Genomic DNA, 14,765 nt, shown 5'->3' on the forward strand with positions numbered 1-14,765 from the left:
AACTACTTCACAGTTAGGGCGGCTAGGAGCTGGAACCAACTTCCAAGGGAAGTGGTGCTGGCCCCTACCCTGGGGGTCTTTAAGAAGAGGCTGGATGCCTACCTGGCTGGACTCATTTGAGTCCCGTTTTTGTTTTGGGGTTTTGTTGTTCTCCCGCCCTGGCGGGGGGTCGGGCTAGAAGATCTACTAGGTCCCTTCCGACCCTAAATCTATGAAACTATGAAACTATGACCATCATGGCTACAACATCACCCCAGTGCTACCACTATAAAGCCAGAGAATTGACATGACCCAAAAGCCTGCATGGACCTTCATCTCTGAGCTACAGATACTGCAGTGCACAGAACTGTCTAGTTCCCTGGGGAAGCAGGGAAGAGGGGGTGGCTGGTAGACAGGCAAAAAGCTAATTTGACAGTGAGCTGGAGAAGGGAAATGAGGTTTAATACTGTGATAGGAAGGGGACCCCAGGTAGGTTGCCTGCAGCACCTTCTGCTCCTAATTACAGCATGCCAATCTCAAGATCCCTTTCAGGGTGTTTGTAGGTCAGTGGCTAAATGCCTTCTGCTTGCATTAAGGGGCTGACAACATAGTGCCTTGAGTGCAGAATCCCTTTGGCCACTGCTGTGCAGGGAGCAGCCTCACTGTGTTTTTCAATGCCTCCCTTCTCCCTGTCAGCAGCTCTGCCTCTCAACATCAGTAAAAGTAGGGGCTACTCTGCACAGCCTGCCCCACACCAGTGATGCTGCATGGGATCTCCCTCTCAGGAGACTGCCTGACTCTCCCTCTAGAAGGAGAAGGTCTCACCTATCCTGCTTCAGCTCCCATCAGCAAAACCCCAGGGGTTCAAGGGAGCACTTGGCTCCACTTGTTCCCCCTGCCCACAGCAGCCTGGAGGCTCTGATGATATGCTTCCAGCCTTGGCTGCAGCCTGTGCCCACCCCATTAACAAACCAGACTCTCCTCCCCTCTAATTTCAACTTGAGATCCAATTAAGAGTAAGAGAGAGGGAGGATGGAGAGGCAGAGCCTGGAGCAATGGAATGTAAGAGGCATCCAGGCACATTCCAGCTAGGAAAAGAGACAGCTTTATGGGAGGGATGGGCTCCCAGACCCTCTCTTCCCACCCCCCACCCCTCTTCATACAAGCTGTCAGAACAAAGAGGCACCAGGCATTCAGTTCAGCCACAGAAAATAAATATGCTGGGGACACTCAGCAGGCCCTGGCCAAACACAAAGCCCTGATTAAGCAGTCATCTCTACTGAAAGCCAGCATGGTATAGGGTACCATTGCAGCTCTCAGGCTATTGTTCCCTTCTCTCCCCTCCATCCTGGTTATTTAGGTGAGGGGGGAAGAAGGGAGGGAAGTTCAAATTGGCTTAGCTGGTCAAACGGGGAAGGAGAAAGAGAGTGGGAAAGGGTGAGAATAAGTGACAGGAGGTAGGCTGAGACCCAGAAAGAAGAGAGACAAGGGAGGTGAAAACGAAGATGACTGCTGACTTTATCAGGCCAGGATGCAGGCTAGAAGGGGGAACTGGCCTGACTGGGTATGGGGTGAGGGCTGGGAGGGATTAAGCGCCTCATCTTCTATTATAGTTTTGTCTGTCCTTCCTTAGCAGACAGACCTCTGCACATCCTCCTTTCTTTCTCCTGCCCTGCTGGGAGCACAGGGCAAGTTTGTCAGGAGGGAATTTTTTTTTAAATTTAATTTGTGTCCGAAGCCAAATTAGTCAAAACTAATTCCAAATCCAAGAGTCCAGAACCAGAAGTGGCCCGACTACCGGCAAACATTCTCCACTCGCACCTGGGGCTTCAGATGTTTCCAAAACCTTTGGCGAGCATCCTACTTGCAGGCCCAAGCTCAGAGGCTTGGGGTTCGGATGCCCCTGAGTTTTGCTTGCCTTTAACCATAAGGCCCTTGGAGCAAGCAAGTGAGGAGACTCCCAGTTTCATAAACTGGGCTTAAAGCTGCTGCACCTCGGTGGATACTGAACCACACCGGAAGAGCAGTTCTCCTGTGATATGGTTCAAGAAAACTGCCTTCTTGGACACAGATACATAATATTTCCCCTGCCAGGTTAAGAAGGCACTACGCTTGTCCTGAGCCTTCAAGGACGGAAATGCACTAACGTTTATTGCAGGCACAGCTCTGAGGCCAGAGGTTTTGTGGCTGTTTTTGTGAGGGAGAGGAATCTTCCCCTTAAATCTTTTTTTCAGGAAAAATAGGCCCCTGGGAGTGGCTGCACTCAATGTAGATAGTTATAAAGGACACAGCAGCAGTTAAGTACCCTCCCCTCCCCAACAGCATCTGATTAATTATCTTTGGTGTCCACTTGCAGTGCCTACTGTGGGTGCTGTCCACACACATGCAAGCCCAGAAAGCCACCACCTTTGCCCTGGAAGCTCACAGTATACCATGAGCTAGCACAGGAAGGGTGCAGTGGAGGGAGACAATCAAATTATGCAGTTTTTATATACAAAATATGAACACAAAGCTGCTACCACCAACCTCTCCTTAACCTTAGTCAGCACATGGCCTGTTACTTGTTGGTTTCAGAAAACTGGCTGACAAATTATGGGTAAGTAAGGGACAAGGTGAATATAAGTAGCATACATTTATTAAGGCTCTGATCCCACGATCCTTCATTCATGTGAATAGTCCCAGTGAAGTCAATTATCTGCAGTATACTGGGCTACATATATGCAAAGATGTTTATGGGATGAGAGTCCTAATTAGCAAAATGCAAGCAATCCCCTAACTTCATAAGAAGTATTTGAACTATAGTTAATACTGCTTTAAATTAGATCATCATATAATCCTGGAATTAGACACAGGCTTATGCGTATGCTCATGCTTATGTATACTGGTGCTTATGTGCATGTGTGCACTCTTCTCCATGTGTGGTTTGAGGGGATCTGGAAACCAATGTGCTGCCTCCCATTTGCACTAGGACAGCCTGCAGTGGCAGTGCACAACCCTTTGGAAAGTCTGCAAGCTGGGAAGAAGGTTTGGAAGAGAAATGACTGAATCCTAAACCCAGTCAACATACCCTAAAATGAGTACAGAAATAAGCTGATGTTTCTATGGGCAGAGAAGGACTTAGCCCTGTGGATAGGTCTCCTAGGGTGAAAGGTCCTTGACCTGCTGTGTGGAATCACAGCTCAAGCAAGAGCGCTGGCAGCTAGACAAGATGGGTGGGGCTGACCAAGGGAACCGGCAGGGAAGAGGATGTCTGAGACATGGCAGGGGACTGCAGCAGGAACATCTCCCTTAAATAAGCAATGGCATGGCAGATGGAAACAGGGAGGGGGGCTGAGCTGTCCCACCCCACCTTCTCCACCCACAACCCTGGCCCTGGGAACTTCCAATCTTCCCACCTTTCAACCTCCAAGAGCCAGTAATAAACCCATCTGTCCTGAGATGGGTACCAAATGCCACCAAATTGTGTCTCCCATATGCCCCCTACCAGTGGGGGAGTGGGGACTCATGCCAGCCCCTGCTGCTGGGCACTATGCAGTGCCACTGATTAATGTCTAAACCAGCTGACTCTAGCCCTGAGTTCTTCCCCAAGGGATGGGAGCAGCTACTGACCTCAACTTCTGCGTTATATTTAACCAAGCAGATCAGAGAATTTGCAGGGGGTAATTGCTCACTGAACTCTGCTTCTTTTTGTGCAGGCAGGACATCTGTGAACAGACGGCAATTTGCTCAAATTGGTCGTCCACCTGAATTCACTAAAGGGCTTGCAAATGCTTTCTTAAAGTCACCCTCGGCTCAGCTGTAATTGGTCATGCAAGTCCTATGCTTTTCTTTTTCCCTGATTGGAGGAGTGGAAGAACTGGCACTGGTTCACCAAATCAGTGAAGTCAATGGAAAGATACCCATTGGCTTTCACAGGCTTCCCACTGGTTTCCATTATTATCAGGAGGATAGTGTGAGGAAGTTGCAAGGGCTTTGTCTCTCTTATGGTGAAGGAGCAGTCTGGAGAGAGGAAAGAGATCAAAATTTTAAAACATGTCTAATCATCATTTCCTTCAGTTGCATAGACCTTGCCTAAGGCATCATTCCTAGAAACAAGAGGCAACTGTAAGACTGACTGGCTGGGCACTGAGTTAAAAAGGAATTTTCCTTGTTGCCTTCATATAAAGTAATGTTCAAGCTGTGATCAGCTCCACATCTGGCTTGTTCAACCATCTTTGTGCCAGGGCTCTGGTGAGAATTTGTAGGAACCAAATGTCCCATTGCTGCTTGTCCTGGATGAAACATCAAAGCCCATTGCATTCAATACTCAATGTCATTACCAGCCATGGACACAAAGTAATTGGGTATGTGTGTGTATGAGCATATGTACACGGAGTCCCAGCTGCAGAGGGTGCAGTCAGAATCGTGTTTCTTTATCTACTGGTCTATTTAAAATTTGCTTTCCATGAATATCAGTGCAAGTAAAACTCAGACGCTTAGATATTCATGGGGGGAGAAGAAGGGGAGGAATGCACACACACAAAAGCAGCCCAGCTGCAGCCAAAGCAGATTCATTTTGAAATTCATGAAAATATTCACAGAACACTTTCTGTGCTATTTGCTTGAGCTCCGACACTTCAAGGGCACGCACTGAACTACAGGCTGTGTTCTACACACAGGAATATGCCTATGTATATGTGTGTGTGTGAATATGTGTGTATACATACATACATACGTATACGCATATGGTCATCCCGTGTTTCTGAGCAGCCGTGGTCCCTTAGCCCTGAGGTATATATCCGTGCTGTATTGCTAAATAGGTACAGTCCGTTAGCTTTGAGTCATATATTCACAGTGTGCCGCTGCACAGTTCCAGGCTCCTACTCCTGTGTGATAGCCAAAGCAAACTACTGGGTAGCCACAATCATGCTGCTCCACATACATTGCGTTCCTATGCAACAAAAGCGTTCTGCCCACTTGGAACATATGGGCAATAGCAAGGAAGTAAAGCCTCAGCATGCGCTGAGTTTAGGGTATCAGCCCTCTGACCTCCTCCCTCCACTTTCCCCTTTTCCTGTCTCACCCCCTTCACAGGTTTCTTTCCTCAGTCCGCTCACATGAGCAAGGGAAAATGCTACAGCACACAAGGGAAACACAGCTGAAGCCCCAAAGAGAGGAGCTGTGTGTGCTGCCTCTCTCTCCACCATAAATACAGCTGAGACAACGACTGGGTAATTGGCTAAGTGCCTGTCAGCTTAATAACAGAGAGGCAGAGAAAGAGAAGGAGAGGGAGGGAGAAAGAGGGAGATTTGTATTTACTATTCAAAGCCATGGATGCTGCCTGCCAGTGGATTTCAACATGGGTTTTGTTTGCTCTGCAAGGGAAGAAAGTGAACGGACACAGAGTTCTGAGTCATGGTCTCCCTCACCCCAAGCATGGAGGTGCATAACAGGACAGGGGGGGAAAGACCAGGACTGAGTTAGGTGCCACACAGCCATGATGAGGTTCCTGCAGAGCACTGCTCCCGGACATGTAAAGCACTCACCTATGTCCGCCTAAACATCACCACTGATAAACAACAAGGGGCAGCAGAACTGAGCTTTACCCGTGCTGAGGAGAGTCATGATGCCAGGCCTGGTGCCAGGTGCCTTCCAACACAGCTGCCCCAAGGGGTAGTTTGGGATCTCAGAAACACAGCAGATGAGAACTGCTTGAGCATGTTGCGCCTGTCCTGTTCACCAGCCAGGTGATAGCTTTCCTAGTTTCATGGAGTTCTTGCTAACATGACTGCACTCCAGGAGCTCGACTTTACCCAGTGACAGAGATGAGGTATGCAGCCATAAGGTGCCATGCAGATCAGGTTTAGTGCCAGGTTAACTGCACTGATCCCAGTGAGCAGTCATGTGAAAGAACCAATCCTTCTCACAGCTGCACAGAGACACTGGTATAGCAAAGGACATACCCAAGATTACAGGTGAGGGGTTAAACCAGAAAGAGAGACCAAGAGCATGTCTTTAATGACATCGTGTTGCATCTGGGACTCCCACCAGGAATTATATCCCAACCATTTGCTTCTGATCAGAATCCTAGACAAGCCTCAAGAGGTCATAGCTTAGCATCTCCTGAATGTATGCACAAAACCAGATATGCACACATGCATACAGCTAAAAATAGAGACATGCAAAAATACATGCACAGGCCACTGAAATGCACGCACATTTGATAAACTTCCCACAACCACAAATGTGCTATTCCAGAGTCTGAACTGATGACAGGAAGGTAAAGTACTTTACATAAGGAAGGATAAATCCTTCCCAGGAGCAAGCCCACTGCAGCCATTGCTGTTACATCAGATAGGAATTGGCCCTGTTCAGCTCTCTCAGAAGCAGAGACTTACACAGCTGGCTTTCAAGAACAAGTTTGTTCAGTATATAGTTTGAACGATTATAGCTAGACATCAGAAATCCCAGGAACTGCATGTTAATTCAAGGCCAGGTCTTTCCTTCTGACCTGCTGAGGAAAGGAGGGGAGGAGGTGTGGGCTCAGAGACCCTCCAGGTAACTCACAGGGCTATATAAATTTTAATGTCAACTAAATGGGAAAAGATACAGTGCTTTGCTGCAAACTGAAGTGTTTGTGCAGACTCAGGGGAGTAGGTTAAAGCAACGCAGTCTGATGCAGCCTTTCCTCCTCCACCTTCCCGAACATACGTTATATAGATGGTGCTATAAAATATGATACCCTGTGTGCAAGTAAGTGTGTATATCTCTCTAGATATAGATATAGATATATACACACACACACTCTTGCACACCAGATAAATAAATATACACACATGCACATCCACACAACTTCCCTTTTTAATTTCCCTTGAGATTTTCTTTGTGATTTATGTAGCCTGAGACACTGGCCCAATGGCTCCTATCACCACTGGACATATATAAATTATGTACTGCCTCTAGCCTCTGAGGATACATGTATGATTCCCCTTGCCATACAGTGCACACACAAAACACACATACCCCCGCACACCCCGCCCCACAGTGTTTGGTAAGGGGAATCATATATATAGTGACACCATCAGCTGCCAGGCCTGTACATTTGGCAAAGTCTTCTGTCCCTTGAAATATTGTGTGTGTGTGTGTATTCGTACTGTAGTTAAAATATATAAGATATCAGCAGAAGTACAAAACCTTCTGTACAGATCCAGATATTCGTGTCTTTCTGCATTTGTACTCAGAGCCTGACAACTAAAGATTCATATATATGAGACAGAATGAAAATGAGATGGATCCTCCAGTCAGTTGCCTGACAATGCAGATCAATGCATGCTTTTGAAAATGCCTGTTTGCTGCATTCATTGGTTTGTTGCACTGATGATTTGCGAGGTAGCATGAGCTGGTGACTGGGGTATTCAGCTGGGTTTTAGTCTGAGACCTTATTTGGGACCTGGGAGGAGCCATTTCACCCCTCTCTGCCTTTCTTTCCATTCCTGTCTTGTGTTTATCTTGTCTCAGAGACTGCAAATCCTGCAGGCACTGAGTTTTTTATTTTTGAAATTCATGCAGCGCCTAACACAATGGAGCCGTGATCTTACTGTGTTTAAGCACCACTGCAATACTAATGATGCTTATGATTACACTGGCAACACTGTATTATTATGCCGCATTACACCTTTGAATATGCCTATATTTATTCCTAAACAAAAAGCTCAGCTCAATGCTTCCTGTTATAAATCATATGCTAATTATAACTGTAATCTCAACAGCTTTTACTTTTCTTTTATCCAGATTGTACAGGACATAAACTTTGTTTTGATGCTCTGTGACTGTTATTGTTCTGCTAGAGGCAGCTTTATCCACCCGCCTTGCTCTAAATGTAAAATATCAATAAAATATTGGAAGGCCAAGAACACAGAGTTTGCATAAATTGCCTATATTACAGGATCACACTAACAGCACTAGGATTTTTGCAGGAAATTTGATGGTAGCCTGTCTTTTGACACCCATATAACCTTCTGAAACTAACTCACCTCTGGGCTAAAATTTCCTACCCACATTATCAGCCCAAAATTGAGTTTCTTCAGAATATTTGGCAATAGGTCAGTGTAATTCTTTTTTCTGATTGTTGGGGTGGAAATCAGTGGATCAACAATTGAGTTTATTTTATTTTGGTACTTGGAAAAACTCAAAAGCAACAGGCCCAATTCTGTGCTTAGCTAGATCCTCATTCTCAGAGAGGCTAAGCTTCTTCTGGGAGTGGCCTGGAAGCCTCCGCTACCTGTGATGTCAATGGAAGTGAAAGGCACTCTGCAGACAACTGTGGTTCAGGAATGGATCTGGTGGCAGCACTGAGCTTCTCTGGATTGACCTTGGCTTAACCAATTAGAATGGAGTTTGACCAGGGATAAACTTGGGCCATTTTTCTCTCAGCTAATGATATAATGGGCCTTGAAAAATGACAACGACATAGGTGACATGTGGGGAGGGCACAGGGGGCATGTGACCCCCAGATTTCTGTGCCAACAGCAGGGGCGGCTGCAGCCTGGCTGAAGCCAATGCCTGGCAGCAGTGAGGGAGGCGGTGACGGCATGGAGTTGTCCCCCCGCACTGTCAACACTTACCTGTTGTCTACGGACAGTGAGTTAACTCTTTGTCCATAGATGATAGGTAACTGTTGACAGTAGGGGGGCACAACTGCTTTGTGTGGGACCTGGGTCACCCTTAAGTCCTACCTAAGCCATCCAAATATTGCACAAGGGGAGCTTAAGCACCATTCAACCTTGGGGTTCACCTTTGTAGTGGTGAATTTCATCCCCAGTACACACAGCATTTGTCCCATCCTACAGTATGGACAAGGTTGCCCTTTTCCTTCTAACTCAGAAGAAGGGCCAGCATGTATCTGTGAGGCACAGCACCTGTTCTACCTTCCATACTGCTTCCAGGCAGGGTTTAGTCATGGCCCTGACCAGCAGTAGATGATGGTATCCCTATTCCCTAGTTCAGCTGCACTGACTGGCACACTGGGGTGAGCAAAGCCAAAGTGATCCCTCATTCCCTGTCCCTTTCCTCCCATGTCCTTAGGCTGAAATGGAAGAACCAAGTGCACACTCCCTGCAACCTTTGCCTGCAGAGACAGTAGTGGGAGGTCATGCTAAGATGTGGGTGTGATACCTGAGCTCTCTGCATGGTCCAGCCTAGCAGCAGAGGTTGGGTCTTGTTTGGTCTCTAACTGAGATGCCCTTGAGGCACAGCTAGAGGAGCACAGCAGTTTGAAAAAGTGGGAACTCTGTTATTGCGGACTCTGTTATTTAGCACTTTTGGGGAAACATATGGAGGCTGAATTCTGCTCTCAATTATGGTAGATCCATGCAATCCCAGTAGTATCTGTGAGGTAGCACAGATGTCAGTGAGATTGAAAATGGGCCCTTTGTCAGTAATAATAGTAATATTAATAAGGATAATGGTGATGACGATACATTTGTGTTATAGCATCATCTATGGGCTGTGCTCATGGATCAGGGATCCTATTGTCAGTAGTGGAGGGGTGACGAGGACAGTAGCCCAAAGTGCTACCTTGGTGAGGGGGCACAAAAATCTTACCACCACAGCAATGACTGACCATGCCACCACAATCAGCACAGCGGTAGCCCACATTTCCCCAGGCATCTCTAGCTGTCCTGGGCTTAGAGCTGCCTTGCTAAGCCTCCGCCTATTGTGGTAGGCCCTGTACAGATACACAAATAAAGCCACCAGAGGAGTACTGACAAAGCTATGGCACAAAAATGCGAAATAACAGGTCCACAAAGAAGGAGCATATCAAACCCAGTTTAAGGACTCTGGACTTCTGGGCCCCCAGGTCTGTACTGAGAAATGAAGCACATAATGAGACAGCACATTCCAAGAAACATAAAAAAGCCTTGCTAGTTCGCTGTCCCTTCCTTTTTAAAAAGAGTCAGTGGAAATGGCACATCAAAAACCTATAATAAGGTAGTTTTGATGGGATATTATAGGCAAGATTTAGGCAGATTCTATCATGTCATTCACGGAACAAACAAAACTCAAGCATAGCGCGCGGGCATCTGCACAAACAGACAGATGGAGAACACTTCACTTCCTGAAGCTACGCTAAGAAAACCCCAAATAGTTGTGAACTGACAAAATCTCTGATAATCAGTATAGTCATTTAGGTCCGTGGTCTCCCTTGGGAGCAGAATTGGACTGTTTTCATACCAACAGACTTTCACTAGTACTTTGCACTGCTCTCGGGGCCCCTGCCATAGCCTTACTTGGCACTATTGTCTCCTTCTCTCAACAGTTATGCACTGTCTGTGCATTCTATCACAAGCTTTTCTCATTATTATATATCTTTGTAATTCTCTGGCTAACTTCCTTATGTCAAACACTAAAAGCCAGTGACCTTCAGCAAGGCCAACAAATGAATCAAATTTGAAGCTGGGTCATTTAGGAGATGAGCCAAAAATGTTAAGAACATTTCTAAAAAGTCAACAGCAGGGGAATATTTTAAATGCCAGAGCTTTAAAGTTCCTTTTTATGAGATTTTCCAAACTTTGCAGAACAATTCTACCTTGAGAGGACGTGAAGTACATGAAACTTCAGAAGAAAGGCTTCTTTCTGGAGAAGGTAATTTGAGTTGGAAACTGGGCTTATAAATAGAAAGTGGCTAGCTCTCGCTCTCTCTGTCTACCTGCCTAAAACTCTTTTGCCATGTTTAAAATACTACATATGCAAAAATGCCTATGTGAAAAAAGCTCTCCAAACTGTCTGACATTTGTGGAGTGCAGAATAATTTATAATCACAACTTTACGTGAATGCAATATTTGGAGTTATGTTACATAACATTATATGCATTAGGTACACACACTAACTCATCTGAACTTTATGCAAATTTTTCCACTTGTATTCCCCCTGCAACTTCAATGCGCTTTTTTATTATTAATCACTGTCTTTCAGCTGAGTTGGGTGAAGTTGTTGCATGTTGATAAATAGCCACCATGTTCCACCCCAAACGTGGACACATATGACTGAAGGGTGAAATGGCTTCTACATGAAAGTTTCTTATTTGCCGCACTGTGCAGTTATACATCTGTGCTGAGCAGGGTTAGATGGTATGAAGGCTGGTGGATGGTTTGTGTCACCATTGATAAAGCTCCACCAGTGACAGTATAATAGTGGGAGATGTTTAAGTTAATGACACAGGAGACACCGCCACCAGCATGAAGGTCTTTTGAAACAAAGCATTCCATAGCGGAGTAAGGGGGGAGGCAAACAGTCAGAAACACCCTTGCATTAATGCCATGAGAATGAAAAGTCATCCTGGATTGCAAAGACTAGTGGTCAATGGATACAAGTGATTTTACTTATCTCACCCCCAAATGGTAACCCCACCTCCTCCAAACCAAGGATGTGGCCTGCCTTCTGAAGCAGGGAGTGAAATGTCAGGGCTGAAATGACAGTGAGGCTTCCAAAGACTGGTACCAGGAAAAAGAGAGAGTAGAGAAAGCAGTTCTCCACAAGGAAACAAAACCACCCTGTCAGATCCCTTTCAAGAGCCTTGGAAGGTCAGCTGAGGAAATGAACGCATGTGCTTGGCCTGCAATCACTTCTGACAGAAATTAATCTAGCTGGGAACAAAGTATTGCTTGGAGCACAGGCATGATGTTTGGAGGTGTGGGGCTTTTTGTGAGCAGGTAATTGAGTGAACATTTGGCTCACGCAGCTGGATCACCTCATTCAGATATTTTATTTCAGTGCCTCACATCACACGTGCAGCTACGCAGTCCCTCGTGCACATAAAAAACATTCTTGCAGGCAGCCTCATTCACATCCCTGACAAACCCTCACACACAGCATGGAGCAACACCCCCTCTGCCGTGCCTGCAGCCTCTTCCACTGCCAAAGCTGTTTTAACACAAAGCAGCTAGATAAACTCCGGGGCTGCAAGGTTAAGTGGGAAATCAAGTTCCAGTGACCTCTGGGCAAGTGAGCTGAACGACTCAACTGCTGCCATTTATAGGGAGCACATCCAAGCACATGCACTTCCTAGACTGCCCCTCAAAATAGGAGACCGATGGAATTAACCTGCCTTTAGAAATCGGGAGCAGAGAAACTGGCTGGGAGCTCTGCAGGAAAGGGTTAATGTAATATCTGAATCCCCACAGAGTCCAAGGAGCCTGGAGTCAGAGGCAGCACTTGTTGTTAGGTGTTTTCCATGTCGCATCTAAACCCTTCCATCACTGACGCGAGGCAGATGAATTACTCTGTAAATCCTATTACTCCATGTGGATAAATCTTACATGCAAGTTAACAAGTCTGGAGAGCTGGGGAATGGAAGCTGCTGAAAAGGATGTTCCAGGATCATAACAACCCAGCACACAGGAAAGGAGAAAAGGAAGGTACGCGCACTCTCCCCCCCCTGCATGCGCGTGCGTGTGCGCGCGCACACACACACACACACGCGTGCACGCGCACGCGCACACACACCCCTCTTCCCCTACATTCTTTTCCCCTCTCCCAGATGTACAGACCCCACCATTTCTACATGGAGGTATGCAGAGCATGGGGGATCATGTAGCAGGCCGTTCAGTGACATTTAGCAGGATTTATTTCCAAAGAAGAGAAAGAAAACTTTGCTGGTGTTGTTAGCTTTGCAAAGGAATTACTCCCTAGATGCTCTGGGGTTTGTGCACTATCAGCTTCTCATACAGATTACAGGCTTATTTTAAATCGTGTCCAGTAGCTTTATTGCCATAATATAGAGAGCCCATGACACACACGTTCTCTCTCCCTCTTTCACACACACACAAACACACACACACCATATTTTCTTTCCAAGAGGGAAGTTATTGTATGTAAGATGGGTAAAGTAGACTTTGACAAGGAGCCATGGGATACAGTTTGTTTCAGTTTTTTTCAGTTACTCCAGACATTGGGTTAAATAAAGCCTAGAACAGGCTAGGACAGACCCTCACAACCCTAGTATCATGATAAGAGAATCCCTACTCTGCACCACATCAGCAAACAATCCTTCACTTGGAAAGTGATCCTCCTGAGAACAATTCATTCAGACAGAGTATACACCCATTTCCTTGGTGACTGCAAGGAAACCAAGACAGTCAACAGAGACATCACCCATCAAAGCTGTTACCCTTTTTCCTTCCCTAGCCCACCAACTAAACAACCCCATGCACCAAACCTAAAAATCCAAGTCAGGGCTTCCAAAAGGACACTGTTTCAGAGTTTGAGCAAGACAAAGGATAAAGTTTTTGCATAGGATCACAATGAAGTACTAAGAGAAATCGATAGAACATCTGGCAAGCACAGCTGGACCCCTTTCGATTTGTCCACAGATACTGCTGAAACACACCCGTGCAACGAGGGTGGGCTAGCAGGAGTAAATCTTTCTTTTGCCAATAAAATTATTCCTCTCCAGAATACTATGGAGGAAAAAGGGGGTAGAGGTGGTGAGGGGAGGAATGTCAGAAGCTCTTTTTCTTGGTGATATTCTGGCTGAGACACACACATGCACACAGCTTGACACTAGCAGCAGCAGCTGCTGCAGTTCAGGAGGTAAAATCACACACAAGCATGCATGCACGCGTACACACATACACGCACGCACACGCACACACACACACACACACTCACACATATATATATATTAAGAAAAGTTGACAGTGTGCCCTACCTGAGGATGGCTGTATCCCCCTGCCTCACGGTGATGTTATCAGTGCCTCGGGTATAATCCACGCTGCGGACTGGCAGCCCTGTAGGGAGAAGGCAAAGCAATCTCAGTAGGACCAGCGGTAATTGTTTCCGATCAGGCTGTGCCCTTCCTACCATGGCTGTTCTCGTTGAGTTTCAATGTATGGACTTCTTCTCTGTGCGTGTGTGAGTGTGGATGTGGATAGACAGATGGATGTAAATTAAAAAAAAGAAAAGGCACAACAACAATAACAATAACGTGCAACTCTGTCTCTGATTGAAAGCCCAAGGAAGAGGAGAGCTCACGGTCCCTCTGAGCTGTCACTTTCTCTTGTTCTGCTCAGTCTCTTGCTGGCTTTAAAAAAAACCCCAAAAAAACCTCTTCGAAAAAAAGTCTTAGTGAAAAACCCTCCAAAAAGGGGAAATGAATGTGTGTGTGTGTGAATGTGTGTGCAGGGAGAGGTGGGTGGCAACCAAGCAAGAGAAAAACCAGCTTGCAAAAGAATCAAACCCGTCTGGAGAGACGGAGGGGAGGTTAAAAAAAGAGAGAAACAAGAGGCCTGTGTTCTTCCCCTGCGCGTGTGGATGCTCCTGCTCCAGTGAGTGCCTGTGCAGTCTCTGAGCACTCAGCTCCCTTCCTAACCCACTTTCCCAGGCGGAGCGAGGCGAGGAGGGGAGGGAGGGAGCCTCACTAGTGAAAGAAAAACTCAGCGCTACACCAGGAGCACAGGGAAGAAAGCCAAGAGCAGCGGCTTCTCCACTCTCCCTCTCTGGGGGTGACCCACCCGCTGCTGCCCCCCTCCACTCCAACACCCCCCCATCCCCTCTGACTTCACACAACTGCCCCCTTCAGCAGCAGCCAGCCCTCATCAAAGGCCAATGCCCCTTTAGGTTGTCACGACAACAGCTCCATCTGAAGCCTGGCCGATTCCTTAAGTAGAGGGGCTGGAGCTTAGAAAAGAGAGACCACAGTTAGGGAAGTGTGTGGAGGGGGGTGGTACACAGTGGGGATGGTCTGGAGACAGAGGGATGAGAGAGGGGGGGAAGAAGAAGTTAGAAGGGGGAGTTGGAAGTTGGGACT

The 14,765-nt window shown here is 46.6% G+C and overlaps 1 protein-coding gene across 3 annotated transcripts in view; it reads right to left on the bottom strand.

Moving 5' to 3' along the window:
• The window catches only part of LSAMP (limbic system-associated membrane protein), a 552,317-nt gene extending 537,899 nt beyond the window's left edge, over positions 1 to 14,418 (bottom strand). The window contains exon 1 of one of the 3 annotated variants that reach the window (XM_019526970.1): positions 13,668 to 14,418. In XM_019526970.1, the coding sequence (XP_019382515.1) occupies positions 13,668 to 13,822 (155 nt within the window). In that variant the 5' untranslated portion in view covers positions 13,823 to 14,418. The remainder of the gene's footprint in view (positions 1 to 13,667) is intronic. The other 2 variants (XM_019526969.1, XM_019526968.1) reach the window with 2 other exon arrangements.
• Between the last annotated feature and the right edge of the window lie 347 nt (positions 14,419 to 14,765).

Source organism: Gavialis gangeticus, unplaced genomic scaffold, assembly GCF_001723915.1.
Source record: "Gavialis gangeticus isolate Ggan-Ray unplaced genomic scaffold, GavGan_comp1, whole genome shotgun sequence".
Classification (NCBI taxonomy): Eukaryota; Metazoa; Chordata; order Crocodylia; family Gavialidae; genus Gavialis; species Gavialis gangeticus.